The 16,992-nt window shown below is 39.3% G+C and overlaps 2 protein-coding genes across 3 annotated transcripts in view; one reads left to right on the plus strand and one right to left on the minus strand.

Moving 5' to 3' along the window:
* Positions 1–3,891: 3,891 nt before the first annotated feature.
* Positions 3,892–5,907, plus strand: LOC109632115 (zymogen granule membrane protein 16). The gene is made up of 6 exons (XM_020091246.2): positions 3,892–3,973; positions 4,139–4,215; positions 4,340–4,454; positions 5,020–5,119; positions 5,313–5,402; positions 5,495–5,907. Exons 2-6 carry the CDS (start codon positions 4,164–4,166, stop codon positions 5,624–5,626), a joined length of 489 nt encoding a protein of 162 aa, XP_019946805.2. The 5' UTR covers positions 3,892–3,973; positions 4,139–4,163; the 3' UTR covers positions 5,627–5,907.
* cmtm8b (CKLF-like MARVEL transmembrane domain containing 8b) overlaps positions 5,783–16,992 on the minus strand; it is a 67,215-nt gene continuing 56,005 nt past the window's right edge. The window contains exons 1-5 of one of the 2 annotated variants that reach the window (XM_069538016.1): positions 13,503–13,648; positions 9,364–9,598; positions 8,059–8,232; positions 7,600–7,719; positions 5,783–7,279 (exon numbers count right to left, since the gene is read on the minus strand). In XM_069538016.1, coding sequence (XP_069394117.1) covers positions 7,193–7,279; positions 7,600–7,719; positions 8,059–8,232; positions 9,364–9,495 — 513 coding nt within the window. In that variant the 5' untranslated portion in view covers positions 9,496–9,598; positions 13,503–13,648 and the 3' untranslated portion in view covers positions 5,783–7,192. Of the gene's footprint in view, positions 7,280–7,599; positions 7,720–8,058; positions 8,233–9,363; positions 9,599–13,502; positions 13,649–16,992 lie in introns of those variants that run through there. The other variant, XM_020091250.2, reaches the window with a different exon arrangement.

The raw sequence follows: 16,992 nt of genomic DNA on the forward strand, positions 1-16,992 counted from the left end.
GTGAAAAACAGAGGCCTTGGATTTCTGCTGCAAAAAAATATAATGCTTTAACTTCACTGTGTTATTTTAGATCGATTTAAACAGGATTGTGCAAATAACAATCACCTGCACATATCCACATGATGTCTGTTTTAAAGAGTCAAAGGAAAACACCTTCTCTGTTTGCAGCAAGGCATTAAGGACAGGTGATCAATGCAAATGCATGTAGTTTGGCAGCATTTCTAGAGTACTTACTTCTCAAATAAATCTATTCTAAAATTTTAATTCTATCTCTCCAAAGTCAAAATTCAAGTGAACCTTTGTCATCTCTTCTTCATTTTTGTCACTTGAGACTGATTTAAAAAATGTTTTCATCTCGTTTTAATTCTTTTCTCTCTGCCTTCTCGTGTGACCAACCAGAAAAACATATCGGTTCTTTTGAAGCATCCTGTTACGACCTGGCTCACTAGGGAAAAGCAGGTAACATATAAAAAGTTGTTTGTTGTTTGAAAAAAATCAGTATCAGGATTAAATTACAAGACAGGTATTGAACTATCAGACCAGTGGGTCCTATTTCAAAGAAATAAAGATAACAAAAGAGGCCTCTGTACAAGAGCTGCACAAACCAAACACCAAACCAGAATGAAAACAAAACCTCACAATTCCAGACAACAGGTTCTAATCAATAGACAAACGAAAACAGCCCTTAGAACCATTTGTTACAGCAGTGTTACATTTCAGAGAAGAGATACATGTTGAACAATTGAAGGTTTTAGTTTGGTTAAGTTCACTTTAGTTGACTAAAAATTATGAATGGTGTTTTTGCATGAATATTGTTTTTGACCTTGTTGTTGAGCTATGGCCAAAAGGTTTGAGTCATAAGACAAACACGTTTGATAGCTTTTACATCACTGGGTTATTTACTGATGCAGAGGCACTGTGTTACAAACAAGAAAGTCCTGTTCATCTCCCTCACTTACGGGAATCGACTCAGAATGACAGCCAATATTTTGAGTAAGGCATTTCTCTGCCTCCACTTACCACATTTGCTTCATTTGTTTTTGCCACATCCTTGAAGCACAGGTTTATCATCAGTATCCAAGCCAAAATCAATATTACACTAGACAGAAACTGCACTGATGCACGTTCTGACCTTCTTAAGCCAGTATGGTGGGGATGTCATCAACTATGAGTGATGAAGATAGTCGCACATAGAGCTTGAGAAGATGCAACTAGACTAGACTACAGGAGACTAAACTAGACTGTGCAAGCCTAGACTCAACGGGACTAGACTTGACAAGACAAGACTAGATGAGACAAGATGAGACTAGACCAGACAAGACTAGACTAGACTAGAGTAGAGTATACAAGATTAGAGTAGACTACACTAGACTGTACGAGACTAGACTAGATGAGACTAGATTGTACAAGACTAGACTAGAGTAGACTATACAAGACTAGACTATAGAAAGGCTACACAGGACTAGACTAGACTGTGCAAGACTAGACTAGACTATAAAACACTAGACTAGAGTAGAATAAACTAGACTATACAAGACTAGACTATAGAAAGGCTACACAAGACTAGACTAGACTGTACAAGACTAGACTAGACTATAAAACACTAGACTAGATGAGACTAGACTAGACTAGAGTAGACTAGACTAGACTAGACTATACAAGGCTACACAAGACTAGACTAGACTAGACTAGAATATACAAGGCTACACAAGACTAGACTAGACTAGACTAGACTGTACAAGACTGAACTACTAGTGAGAAAAACTTATAAAAACTTAAAACCTTAACAGGGGAGAGTAATATATGAGAGATACCTCTCCCAGGCCGGACAGAAGCAACAGATGTCATGTAAGAGAGGACATAGACACGATAACAATATTTAAAATATTCAGAAAGGCAATGTTTAACTTATATAACTCATTTGTTGGGTTTTTCTCTGATATTTAAGGTCTTGACAATGAAAAATATTGTGAGTTAATGTACGTAGTGATTTGTGCTAAAATAGAACACACACACACACACACACACACACACACACACAGACTCCACCCCTGGCATAGTAGCATGTGAAGAAGGTGCTGTTGGAAACACAAGCTGAGAACTGAGGAATTGAATTCAACCAGTGATCAATGATCAACCAGCATATAAAGTAAAGGGATGGGCCAGAAAAGTATTTTCTGATGTCATCACATCGCAACTGACACTTTTGTCTTTGGACCATTTCTAAAAAGAGAATTTTAAGTCTCCGACCCCCTCTCCTGCTGCTCGGGCACATGGTGACTATTTTTTCATGATGACGGACCAGCCACCTCTGTAGGTCAACTCCAGCCACGGAGCAGTCAGCTGCTCTTTGCAAACAGATGCTTTGACAGCAATGACTGCAGCTAAGAAAAGCAGCATCAGCCCATGTCTGAGACACAGATGTATGATCTGTTTGAGCTTCAGGGAGTGTTTATCGTTAAGAAATCCTCAATTGAAAAGCATGACCACAGATAAAAGTAAGTTAAAAGAAAACCATGTGATAAAACAATCCTAAAAAAACACCTGGGGATTTTCTGATACGCTCACAAGGAACTCAAGTCAAAACTGCTCCCTCCTCTCTCATGTTCAAAAAGTTATTGTGAAACATGCGGGGAAGTTATGTGATACTCAACCAAGGATTCCATGTGAATCTAGTGGAACCAGTTGAAACTATCACAAGGAATATCCCTCTTATGTTACTTTCTGGTTTATTTGTAAATGTATGATTAAAATAAAATAAGTCAAATATAGCAGCAAGGTGTAGTTATAGCTGCTGTAATATAATGGAGGATGTAGAAGTGTTCAACTTGGCCCACAGACTGAAGACACACTGTCCCACCTCCCACTGAGCACTTTTTATTATTTTTTATAATCTATGGACCAATAAGAATACACAAGTGTGAAGCTGACATGTTAGAGAGATATACGTTGCACACAAACAACCATACAACAGACAGACATTTGTATAATTAATAGGTAGATTGGCAGATTAGTAAGGAGACGGTTCACACCATTGCACACGAAAAGACATTTCAAGTTTTCAGTCTTTATTCTCATTTTGAATCTGATTTAAATTCAATAGAAAAAAGCTCCTGCAGGACTGTGAAGCATTTTCTGGAGGGTAAGTTTGTGCATCATCCATATATCAATGTTTTTTTTTCTTTGCTTTATTCCCAACATATTCCTGAAAAAATTGTTGGGATTCTGTAGCATTTTACCTGATTAACAACTGGCCCAAATGTCTGAACTTAAAATAAAATATTTTCAAATTCCAAAAGAATTGAACCAAGGTTCCTTTGAACTGTCCTTTTGTTGGACTAACTTTCGTTTCGTTGGTCCGCTCCGTGGCACGCAGCACCTTTCACACCTGTTATTTTGGCTCAGACTAAACTGCGAAGTCTGAAGGTCCAGAATAAACGATGTCGGTGCGACAGCCGCTTTAGGGGCGAAAGCCCCTTTAGAATAAAGTTTTGACGTTTATTGTGAGTCAGACTGATGTGACACAGGTTTCAGATCTGATTTAGATTTAAACTATGAATTAATCAGGAATGTTACAGTCCTATTTACTGTGATGATCACAAACAGATTCATGAGCTAGGGGGTTATCATGACATTACATTTCCTATCAATGGATTTTACATTTAGCCTGGAGGAAAAACATACCCCTGAACCAAATGAACTCAACGATGGTTGTCAAAATTCTCTTCCTGGTTCAATGTTTATTTCCAGTAACCAAAAGCCTTTGTGTGAAATAGAAAAAATCTCAGCTATTGTTTATCCTTTACAGGCTGTCAAGTAGGAATGTGTGTGTGTGTGTGTGTGTGTTTGTGTGTGTGTGTGTGTGTGTGTGTGTGTCTATGTGTGTGTGAGGTAGGTAGCTAAAGGTATTTAAGAGCCAGTGTCACAGTGTCTGCTCATCCTCTGCTCTGGCTGCTCACACAGGTATCAGAAGGTGAGTTGGATGAACCCAATTGTTTCAGTTTGAAAGATTCTTATTTTATTTATTTTATTTGTATTTATTTACTCTGATTAAAATAATGTTCAGTCGTTGCTTCTTATAAGTTGAAGTCAAAAAAATCTGTAAAACAATGTGTAATGAGTTGCTCTCTATTGTCAGTGTCTGGACGCCCTCACTCACCAGAATGCTTTCCGTCTTGTTCTTCGTTGGGCTCTTTGCCAGCTGCCTGGCAAAACGTAAGAATTAATAACAATTGTTGAAATTTTGACCCATCCAACATCCAAGATTTTTGTGTATGGATGGTTTGATCAAGAGATGAAGTTTGTCCCTCACGTGATATTTGTTTTTTCTCTTCTCCAGCTAACTACTCCTTCTCTGGATCCATTGGTGGTAGTGGGAATTCCTTTGCCTCAGATGGAAAGGGAAGGATCACAGCAGTCAGAGTCTGGGAGATCCAAGGTCAATACATCACTGGGTCAGTCTTTCTTCCTTTCATTTCTTTTTTCTTTCAGCTGAAAATGTTATATTGTGAAAATTGTTTCACAGTAAGTTTTAAATGGCACAAATTTTAAATCGTGATTTGTGTCAATTCAGTGGTGCTATATATTATATTATATCCTCTAACCAGAAGGTTGGTGGTTGAATCCTAGTCTTCCCCATTCCACATGACAAAGTTTCATTGGGCAAGATAGTGACCCCCCCCCAAAAAATGCTGCAACATAGCTGCACTGTATGAATGTGTGTGTGAATAGATGAACACTGAAATGTAACGTGCTTTGAGTGGTCATTAAGACTAGAAAAGTGCTATATAAAAACACAGACCATTTACAGACTATTTATTATTTAGATATATTAAAGTGAACCATAGAGTCCTCTACTCTCTTTTCCTCAATACTTTTTATACAGTTCCTTAGTGCTTCTGAAGGTGCCTGTGTTTATCACTCCTTTCTGTGCATTTTCTTTTTTCTATTGTTCTTGTTCCATCGATTCAAATATCCAGACTACTAATATCTTTTGTAATTAACTGTGTGTTTCCTCAGTATCCAGCTGCGTTATGACTACATTTGGTCTAAAGTACTTGGACGGGTATATGGCACAGTGAATGAGATGCCACTTTTTGATGGAGAGGCCATTGTTCAGGTTAGAGATTGCACTCGTACTAAAATAAACAATACAAACTACTTTGAAATTATCAGAAAGAAATGTTCTGTAATGATTTGATTCATGACTTTTTTTTCAAATGGCAATTACATGATTTGTTACCATAATTTACTGAGTACTAACTACAACCACTAAGTGTAATATTTTGTTCACATTGTCTCTCTTGTTTCAGCTCTCTGGTAAATACCACAGCAACTACATCTATCAGGTGATCTTCGTAACCTCCAGAGGGCGATTTCTGATTGTTGGCCAGCCTTATCAGGTATTCTATCTATTCTCTTTGTTGGAATTACCAATACTAATGCTTGTGGTCATGCAATAACATAAAAAACATTTAATAATGCTGTGTTGCAGAAATCATTCAACTTCTACCCGACTTACCCGGACACAGAGCTGCGAATGCTGAGCGGCCGCACTAACGGCAATGGTATCACTTCAATGGGAGCTCACTGGGCAGCTCAATACAGCAATAGCACTAGCACATAATGGATGAGTGAAAAGCTGAGTAATGCTGTACTAATGATTAGTTTGATGGAATAATCCAAAGTTATCAAGGATCAGCCTGTAGAACACAAAACAGAAATGTATCTTACATTCAATCAAAATCATATTTGGAGATTCAGCTGTGATGATATATTTGAAGACTGTATGGTTTTCATTCATACATATTTTTAATGGTTGGACAAATGTAAAATCTGAATCCTTTTAAATTCTGGTGCATGCAAACAATATAAAAAATGTTTAATAAAAAAATCATGGGAGTGGTACTGCTGCGTACGTTTGACATTCATTTAACCCTTAATCATTACTCCTTCTGCCAAAAACTAAACTTATGCTGCATGTTTTTATCCTCAGAGGGAGAAAACTGAATATTTACATTTCTTATAATCTGGTTGAAATTCATACATATTTATTATCTGAGTATGTCACAAGAGAAGTAAAAAAAAAAGTCAGATGTTGATATTTAAGGTGTGTTAATTGAGTCACAATGTCAATCCATGCACTGAGGGACACACAAGAAAACGGAGTGTGGCAGATGTAATAATAAATCCCAGTTGCTGTCAGGAGAGGCACAGTGACTTACACATTCTACATTAACAAGTTAAGACAAACAGGGAGCCAAACTTTCTTTCATTCATCATTTGATGGTGTCTTTATTTGAGAAGATATATATATTTTTAAAGCCAGCCAATAGAACATGGATAGTTTCAAGCTACTTATTCACAGCCTGACCTCTGTCTGCATTGCTGCTTTTCCTCAGGATGTTTTCAACGTCGCTTTATTTACCGAACACTAGAAGATAAATTAAATAGTCTGAATTCTGATTCTGAATGGTGGTGAATCTGTTCATGAGTGCACCATTTTCAGTTACAGTTATCTCTGCCAAGGAAGTTTTTGGTTGTCTGTATTGTAGGATTTCCACAGCACTTGGTGGAAGAAGGGGACGTTGGCCAAACATCTGTAAAAAGGAATGGATCTAGGAATATTTTCAACTTTCCAATTTCCCAGAGAATAATTCATGGATCTTGATGAAAAAATGCATATTTAAGGAACTGATATTTATGAGTGTGAGAAATTTGCTGCAGTTTCATTAAATTTAAGGAGAATGTTGGTGGAGGTATGGGCTATAAGAAGCTAACCCTTGAGAAGAACCACAGCTTAACTGTATGTGTTAAGTAGATTACATGGCAAATAATCAAGATCAAGATAAACTGACTGTGTTTATCAACCACTCATACTCAATATTTCATTTGTTTTAAATGTCTTATTCTTTTGTGTAGATGACTTCAGTGTGACAACACTAAGCACAAACAACCTCATACATTTTGAAAGCAGGTTTTTGTTTCATCTTTAAAAGGATTGATGTCTTCAATGAACTTAATTGGATTTTCTGTCAAATTCTCTGCATTCCATCGTGATCATTTACAGTCTCCTCTCAAGTTATGATTGAACTGAAGCATCTTGTTTGAAAATTGATCTCCTGTCATCTGATATTCTCCTCATGTTCATTCCGCAGTAAGACACCTCCAGGTTCGTGGTCACATAATTAAACTAGTGCTCCTCCTCTGTGGTTTTCCAGGCGTGGTAACTCAGGTAGCTGCTTCCTGCATAGCACAGTGTGTTCAGAGAGGCAAAGAACTGGAGGAGTGAGAGGTGAAGAAGAGGTTAGAAACATCAAAACAACTTAAAGGGGCATTACAGAAATTAAACACACACTTTCAACTAGGAGTAAGGGCCTGGTCACACGTACCAATATCGCAGGTCAAAGTTCACCAAAACTCCACACTGCGATTTGCCTCGATACAGGAAGTGAGTGTTTTATTGGCGAACGCACTCATTCAGATCGGAAGTGAGCGGGAGGCGAAGGTTCGCCAGTGAAACATTTGCATGTGTGTGACCGGGCCCTAAAAAAACTCTCTTTTGAACATTTGCACATGTAATGACAGGACATCTCTTACTGCAGATGCGGCCCAGCAGTTGTAGTTGTGTCGCCCCCTAGTGGCCTGGTTGACAGACAGAGCATCTGCTACTGCTGTCACAAGATAGAGCGCTGCTGCGCTGCAGTGGAAACACAGCGACTGGAGGAGACAGAGACACAAACTGTGAATTACAGATAAAAAGACAAAGCAGTCCAGCCCCCTCTCTAGAATTTATATTCACATGGTACTAAACCTATTATGTTGAGGTGGGCTGCAAAGTGCCATTCTGCACAAATGCCTCCTACTGACTCCAGTATCTTTCATACATTTTAATGTTAAACAACCTGTCATGGACATAAATATAAAGATTCATTTCTTCATTCGGCCCCTGAATCTGGGCACAGCTTATATGTGTTGATCTTAAATGATCTTAATACGCCCACTGTCATCACAAGGCATGCATTGTGTCAAGGTTGTGCCTAGGTCGTGGTACATTACCAGCATCGTCCAGGGGACCCGTGGTATCCTCCTGTGAGCTCCAGTGAGGTAAATTAAAAACAGGCAAACTGTCAGAACCCAGCACGAGATGGCGACAAACATCACCCAGCAAAGAGCAGACAGTTGAAAATACTCTGTGCCCCCAATGAGAATCCACACTAACATACCACACACCTGGAGGAGAGGAGAGGATGAGAGGAGAGGAGGATGAGAGGAGAGGATGAGAGGAGAGGAGGATGAGAGGGCGACTAGGCACAAAACATTGGTTTATGGTGATTATTTTTATTTACTGAAGAACAAAATTAAGTCTTCTATCTAAACTATAAGCCGAGCAAATATTTGGCTCAGTTTCTCAGTAGAGGAGATACAGTAGTTGTGGGACACGAAATGTAGCATTGTGAGCTGGTTGATGGACGACTTTTCAATTTTTGTGTCACCCTTCATATGTAATTTGTTTGTTTTCTCTTGTGTTCATATGTTTGTCAAAGAGCAATTTCACATCCAGCCTTTCCCCTCTCCACGGCATCGAAGTGTTGTGGTGGTGAGTAGCTAAATCTCTTTGCTTCCAAACAGCACTACACCAAATCCACCCTTCCTGTCCGACAGGATTCCTGCTGCATGTTTCATATAACAGGAAGAAAACAGTTTCTGGTGGAAAACACAACTACGAGCCACATTGGTTTCTTTTAAACTGAAAGATAAATTGATTATGTTATGAAGTTATAATATGCTATATGTATACATATGGCTATATAACCTATAATAAGATCTTATGGTGTGTTTTACAATTTCCAAAATAAGCAGCTTTAGAGTGTCCAATTCCATTCTACTTATTAAAAAGTGTTGCAATCAGTTTGGTCCAGCCTCTGCATGGCAGCCAGCCAGACTGTATTTACAGACTGGCTGTCCTGTCTCTTTCCCTCAGTTGAAGGAAGGGAAACAATAAAAGAGATAAAGGAGGAAGATTTGATTCGCCTGGTCTATTGGTTGGTAACTTCCTATATTCATAGAAACATAGTTTTAGTTTAATCTTTTGTATACAATCTAAGGAAAATGCAAAAATGCATCATTATCAAGATGAAACTCGAAACCTGCGTTTATGTGTTTTTGTACACATCTATACGATTAAACTGTGGAATAGAAACAACCTAAACAGATATTCCACTGTGTCTGGTCTTTAAGTGTGACATACTGTTCTGATAAATATTTCAAATTACAGTGATTATCAATTAGCTCTATTGTAAGTTTGACATTTAGACCTGCTGATCATTTCTACAGTTATTCAAACTCCACGTTCACACTTACTATTTCAGCCTGGAGGAGAACTCCCTCAGCAGTTGTGGAGAAATGCTGGTCGAAGGCCAGGGTGGAGGTCGAGATGTTGTAATCTGGTACTGAGGGACTCCTGCGGCCCGACACCACTGCAGGCCTCTCCATGGTGCTCTGACACGGACAGTCTGTGAGTATGCGTGTGTATTTTCAGTGCCGCTGCAGCAGAGGAAGTCGTGTTCCTGTCCCAGAATCCAACAAGGACACCCCTCTATGAATTGATAATTGTTGTAGGTCAGTTCGTACATTAACAGAAATTACATGAACAAATGTTTGAGTTGAGCCCTGTCACATCTGCCAATTCAAGAAGACTTTTCTATCATGTGGATATTTTAAAAGTCAGTAAATGTAAAACGTACAGCCCAACAAAATAGCCGAAATTGTTCTGTGACTGCTTTTCTATTTCTCCATTTATTTAAATGCAGGTACTAACTTACTTTTACACAAATAGAAAAATATGGTACTTTTACTTTTACTTTAAGCTTCAGTGTGTAAGATTTAGGTGAAAGGGATTTTTGACATGTTTGAGGAAAAAGTGCCTTGGGACAAACACGGAAGTTAATATGAGGATAAACATAATGTGAGTGTGAAATATATATGACAGTCTACTCCTCTAATATGCAAAAGTGGATCATGAATTGGTGATTACTAAAGAAATTCCCACCAGCATTAGCATTAATAATAATGTATATTTCACATGATGAAATATGCTGTAAACACTACGATGCATTTCAATCGCACATTTAGTCTCATAGGGTTTAACAAGGTGCTACATCATCTGTCCTTAACTCTCAACAGGAGTAAGAAAAAACTACAAAGAAAACCTATTAACAGGGGAAAAAACCTCGAAACCTCAGAAAGAGAAACATGTGAGGGATCCCTCTCCCAGGACGGACACAAGTGCAAGTGTCACTGAAAACTTCAACAAAATAACAGTATTTACAACACCGATTAACATAATGGAGATGTGTATCCACGTTTAAAGTATTTATACGTAAGAAAATGTCTGATAGAGATGAAGGGGGCAACAATAACAAATGAATTGATGAGTTATTGTCAGTAATGGATATAGTATACAGAGCAAGTATACTATGGTCCATTATCACAATTTCTCAAAATTTCTGCAAATTGAAAATTTCATACATGAAAAACATAAGTCCTTGATTTATACATTCTGTCTTATGTCATAATCCCCCCCAAAAAAGCTTCAGGTGCCTAAACATTCAAACTTCTCCACTGAGAAATACAGAACCAATGAATATGCTAATTGTTGACACAAGAAATATGTCACTAAGATATCCATTTGATTTCTACATCACACACTCAGTCACATTTCCTACTTATATCTACACACACTAAACTCAGACTCACAGTAAGCACCGGGAAACGTTTCCTGCCAGTAGATGAATGTAAACACAGTTCCTTCAGGTGTCAGACTCTGCACATTCACCGTTTTCCAAAGTGAAGGTCAAACATCCAAGGAATGAGGTAGAGAGGGGGATGTGAGACATTGATGCTGTGATAAGTAAGTCTGTTCATCTATAAGATAAAGATGAGAACCATGGTGGCGGCACAGTGATTAACACTGTTACATCACAACAAACTCCTTTCTATGTTGAGTTTGTATGTTCTCCCCATATTTCCATGGGTTTTCACCACTTATTCGGACTCTTTCCCACAGTCCAAAGACATGCAGACTGGGGTTAGGTTAGTTGGAGACTCTACTGACCAAAAGTGAGAATGTGAGTGTATTTATTCCTGTATATCAGCCCTCTGATTGGCTGGCAACCTGTCCTGTGCCCTGACTCTCTCTCAATGTCTGCTGGGATTGGCTCCAGTGCCTCCAAGACCTTTAAAGGACAAGTGGTAAATATAATGAAAAAATTGATTAAAACCATGGTCCTATCAAACTCGCTGCTTTGGAGGCAGTGGGTCGCTTTAACCACTGGGGGGCAGAAGTTACACACGGATGAAAAATAGACCAGACCAGGGGAAAAAGCAGAGTACAAGGACAAAAGGTTGAGGTGGACTAACAAACTACCAGGCCTGATAAACACGATTCATTTTTACTATATATATATATATATATATATATATATAGATATGTGTGTGTTGTTATTTTCAATGGCTGGAAGGCAACACTAATTCATTTCCTGAATGTTCACGCTCTGCAGAAGCAGGGGTGAATTAGGCCCCTCTCCACTGAGGCAGAAACTTCAGTAACTGAATGTTACCTGCTGCTGTTACTGTTGCAAAGATGTTTATATCTGTATATGTCTTATACAATCGTTAACAAATACCCTCATTTTAAAGAGATGATAAAATCAGATTACCATTTAATTAGTGTTTGCATGTAATCAGTGGGATTATGTGTTTCTCCGATCTGGCAGCAGTTTCCCCAGGAGGTACTTCCTGATTGGATGGGATCAGTTGAAATAAGCCTGTGACTATAGTCTCAGGCCTGTGAAATGCTAAAATTAATTTGCAGACGAAGTCAGAATTCTTTAGGTCGCACCCTGTGTTCTCCCTCCTCTTTGACAAATGCAAATAAACAGAGCAATAACCTTCACATTAATGTTCTTTGTGTTGTTGTGCTGCAGTCAATATGCTGCACCAGGCATTATCTGACTGGATATTTTACATGCTTTATTGTATGGTACTTGATGGACGGATCCTTCCCCGCTGAGCAGATTCTGCTCCATACAGCAATATATCCACCACATCAATCTATACTCTGAATCACTTTCCCTCTATTTACTGGACCAATAGGCAAGCTTTTCTTCCTTAAGCCGGTGTGTTGCTAAATCGAGCCAATACCATAAAAACAAATGTCAGCCTCTGCGTTTAGCTGTACGGGATTGGCAGCCTGAGACAAATAGATTTTCTATATGTGCTGTCTAACAAGTAATTACACAGCGGGACTGATTTCACTTTACTTTTGTGCTAATTAATTGAAGATCTCAATGTCACAGAGTAAGGTCAGGCCAGATTCTTAATTATTTCTTGACAGACTGAACATGAAGACCTTAAAGTTTTTTTTCTTTGTTGTGTATTGTTGTGCGGAACATTGTTGTGTAGATGACCGATGTGTTTCCTGAACCTGTCATCATGCTATTGCTTGTCCACCCAAACAACTGAAACTGAAACTGAACTGAAACTATTTGTGTTAATACTCAGAGGGGCGACATTAGTCCATTAGTTGAGAGTGTCCAATAAAGTCCAACATTAAGGAGGCTTTTTAGCTGAGGTGTCCTTTACAGATTGTGCAGTCCAGCAGAGTATGGAGGGTATTAATAATGGAAGCCACTGTCGATGGTCTCGCATTAGAGCAGACTCTCTCCTCAGCCACACACAGGGAAAAACCGTGATTGATGACATGATCAATTGGAGTTGCTCTAAAGTTATTCCAGAGCTTTCCCCCTCATTGGAAATGTCTCTGTCTTCCTCCACCACTCTATTCTCCTCCTTCTTCTCCACCCACTGTAACGCATCTCCTCTCGACTCGTCTTTCTATAGCTCTAATGATGGTGCCGTTAATTGTCCCTCAATTAGTATCCAAGCATGATAGTACATTAGCCTTGATAGGAATTGAGCAGTTTTACTATATTGTTTCAGAGGCTCAAAGGCTTAGAAGCATACATTTCTGTTCCCTGCTTTTTTTTTTTTTTATCTAATTGTTGATTATTTATACTTGTGATGGAAATAAAAGTGAGAACGGACAAATATTTAACTTGGAGTATAACCAACATAGAAAATCTGAATCATACTCACTCACAATTTTAAACTACAATATTACAGCCATGTGGCAAGATATAAATTAATAAGACAAAATGTTTTTTGTTTTTTTAAATTTATTATTTGGGCATAAACTTTACTAACGCAGCAGTACTCAACTTCTGCTGCTGATTCCATTTATATAAATGATATTTAATTGAATGCAGTGTTTCACAAGCCCCCAGTTAGCCACACAGCAAAGTTATCTTCATCTCAGACTGATTTGATTGAAAGAAAGGAAATAAAACAAATAGGATTAGTTTTCCTCAGACTCCAGAGGGAATTATGCAATCAACCTAAATGTGCAGTTGTACCCTTTGCAGCTGAGGTTCACTCTGTACCTTGTTTTCTGTGAGCGTGGAGAGACAGACGTCGAGGTGTCACATCTCTGCTGGAAATGACAGGGCTTTTATTTAGTTTTTCTCCTCTCGCCTCCTCATCGTCTTCATCACTCGTCTGTATTTACTCTTCGATCCCTCTAATTCTTTCCCCCTGTTCTCTTCCCACCTATGCTGCAGTGACACAAAGCCTCATAGTCTCACACACACACACACACATGCATACACACACGCTGCACTGTTTACTGAAACTCTACATGCTTAAGATGTAAATAACCTGAACTCCGCCTGAACCTCCCCATCCCCACCAAACACACACACACACACCCACACACACCCACACTGACACACACACACACACACACACACACACACACACACACTAATAAATGTGTGCTAGCCCAGATGCTGCACTGTAATTGGCCACTGTGGCTTCCTGCTGTGGCAAAGATATTTTTAATGCACACACTTACAGACATGCACACACTAATCCTTGCCTCTGCAACATCTGCCACATCCCGCAGCACATGTGCTGGTTAAATTCAACCACGCACACATGTACACACACACACACACTCACACACACACACACACACACACACACACACACGTATCGTGCATGCACCCATTGTAACCACAGCGGCTGCCCCTCCCTGTTAACCACTGGCCCTGACGTCAGTTCTAAATAAAATGATGCAGTTCACAGTAAGGCACAGCCTCGCCCTCCGAGGCTAAATCTGCTGTTTGCTCTTCATCAGCAGAGTTTCCCCTGCACTGCTCTCTCTGCTGTGTAGAAAAGCCTATGCATCATGTGACGCTAAACATGCTCCTGGAACTTTCAATGAGAGTAAATAAAAGTTATTCAAAAGTGTGTTTGTCATGTGACACCAACATCTGTCAGAGATAACTACAGTGTTCAGCCCTCTATTTGTTGCTCTCTAACTTCACTATGTATTATCCTATGTCCTCAACTAATTCCATCTTATTTCATGTCTAAAATCAAATACTATAGGACAGAAGAGTCTATCTAAATTTACTTGCGCTCTTGAAATGTTTCACTTTACCATGGTTGTTGTTGCTCCTTTGTGTTTGGCTACAGAAAGACATATTTTGATGGTAATACTTCAACAAGTAAGTGCTTTAACTGTTAGTTAATGGCAGGTATTCAAGATTGGAACTTGGTGCGGAATAATACATGCACGTCCCTAACTAGGAACTCATTGAAAGGAGCGGTGGCTGCCGTTCACCTTGTCGACTTTGAGTTAATTACAACAGAGAGAGTCATGAGGTGAAGTGATATTATTTGAAATGTTCAGTTCTGATCAAGGTAATATTGAAATCTGATAATATGAACTGACAGCTGGTACAAGTGGGCAACCTCTGTCACTGGGACAGATTTTAAACTGCACACCTTTATGTATATTGTATTGTATTGCACAGCAATTGATATTCATTATATGGTAAATTTCCTTGGAAATTCAAATTGTGGATTAAGAACCAGATATCTTTGGATCTTCTAACTACAAATTTCTTCACTTTGATGCAAAAAGCACACATCTAATATTACCACACAGTAGTTCTGCTCATGTCCTGCAAACCCCCAGAAACATTAAGTGATAGCCACCACATTGTAACCGTATAGAAAAACCACTGCTGTGGGGAAAGATGTATCATCTTCTATTATTCCATCATATTTTCTACCCAAGAATCTGTAAATCCTCTGCAGTCTGGTGGCCAATTCTGTGGCACTTTCTACTAAGACCACTAATTAGTATGCAGTAGAGATAAGAGTGCAGACGCTTGGATCGCACTGATTAATTCAGTTTCCATTGTTTCTCATGGTCTTGGTAACATTATGAAATGTGAAAAAAAACCTTGTTTTTTAATGGTAGAAGTTGTTTTGTTCTTTTTCGACAAGGCAGGGCTGCTGTGCTTCTCTACGAGCATTTACTCTCTACTAACCTCACTAGTTAAGAGAGACAGAGAGAGTTAGGGGAGGGGAGACAGGGAGAAAAAAGAAGAGAGAGAGGGGGGGGGAGAGAGAGAGAGAGAGAGAGAGCATGGAAGTATCAAACAGCAGCCTCCTGCTGAGCGGGGAATGGAAAAGCTGCTGGCACCAACATGAATATTTCAGCAGAAAGCTGCAGCTCTCTGTACCCCTCTCTCTCTCTCTCCCCCCCCCCTCTCTCTCTCTGTCTCTTTCCCTCTCTGTGTCTCTCACCTTTCCTTCTCTCTACCCCTCTCTCCCTCTCAACCCTCCACCACCGCCCCCTCACCTACTGCCTCCCCTCTCTCCCTTTACTCTCTTTTGGAGTGGCCAGTTATAATGAAGGGTGATGGAGACGGAGAGAGCGAGACAGAGAGACATATACAAAGAGGGAGACGGGCTCAGACTGAATTCTGGGTAGCCAAATCAGAAAATGGCTCCTGAATGTAAATCTGGGGAGGCAGCAACCGCAGCAGTGTTGCCTCAACTTGGCTGCTTCCCCAACCCCCCCCCCCCCCCCCGCTCGACACTTGTAATGGTTTGGCCCGGGGTAGTTCCACAATGAAAACAGAACGAATGGAACAAAACAAATATCAGCAGGCGGGAAGTTTCTCTGGAGACATAGATTTTTAACAGTTTACCATTTAGTTTTTTTTCCCAAAATTGAAACAACTCTTTTCTTTATTTGATGTTTATTTATAGCAATCGTGTTATCTTTTCTGTGAAGAGAGTGTGTGTATGTAAATGTGAGCCTGTTGTGTATTGGGGGTGTGATGATAAAGACCACTGACTGATCAATGGAAATCCCTTGATCAGTAATAATGACTGGATGAATCTGATAATTACATACAACATTAGGATGCAGAACAACCAACACAGGTGAGCTGCTGCCTGGAGGAGCAGTCTGTGATCTGAACTCGTGGTTTGTTTGTTTTTTCCTCCAAAAAAATGAAAATAAGCACCGTTGTAAATTTGTCTAGAAAGTGTATATTTCGAGCTTTAAAAAAAAGTCACTTGACAATAGGAAAATTTATCTGAGTGAGATTCACGCTCCTTTGTATTTTTGGCGTTGCACCGAAAATAAACAAAACCCTTGGGTAACCAGGAGTTTGTCATCTGAGAGCAGGAACTTCAGCATGTCGCATGCATCCTGTTTGAAAACGCTGCTTCTATTGATTCATTCAGTTCTGTGATTCAAACCTCCCCTGAAAACAAAGATTAATAAATTGTTTCTTAAAGACGGTTCTCAAATGATAATAAAAAAAAATCCATGTTGTTGATTCAAGATAAGTGTTAAAGTTTGAAATCCCCATTTAATTTTTTCCAGTTTCAGATTGAGACACCTACAAAGCCTGGAACCTATGGAAAGTGAAATGTCACTTAATAACATATTGGCCTTTGATAAATGTTGGATCTATTGCCCTGCTCAGCTTGTTTTGTTGTATCAGCCTAATGGACGGGCTAATTCAGTCTGTTTCTTTTGGGAATATAACTGAGCCGTTGCTG

This window comes from Paralichthys olivaceus, chromosome 13, assembly GCF_024713975.1.
Source record: "Paralichthys olivaceus isolate ysfri-2021 chromosome 13, ASM2471397v2, whole genome shotgun sequence".
Lineage (NCBI taxonomy): Eukaryota > Metazoa > Chordata > Actinopteri > Pleuronectiformes > Paralichthyidae > Paralichthys > Paralichthys olivaceus.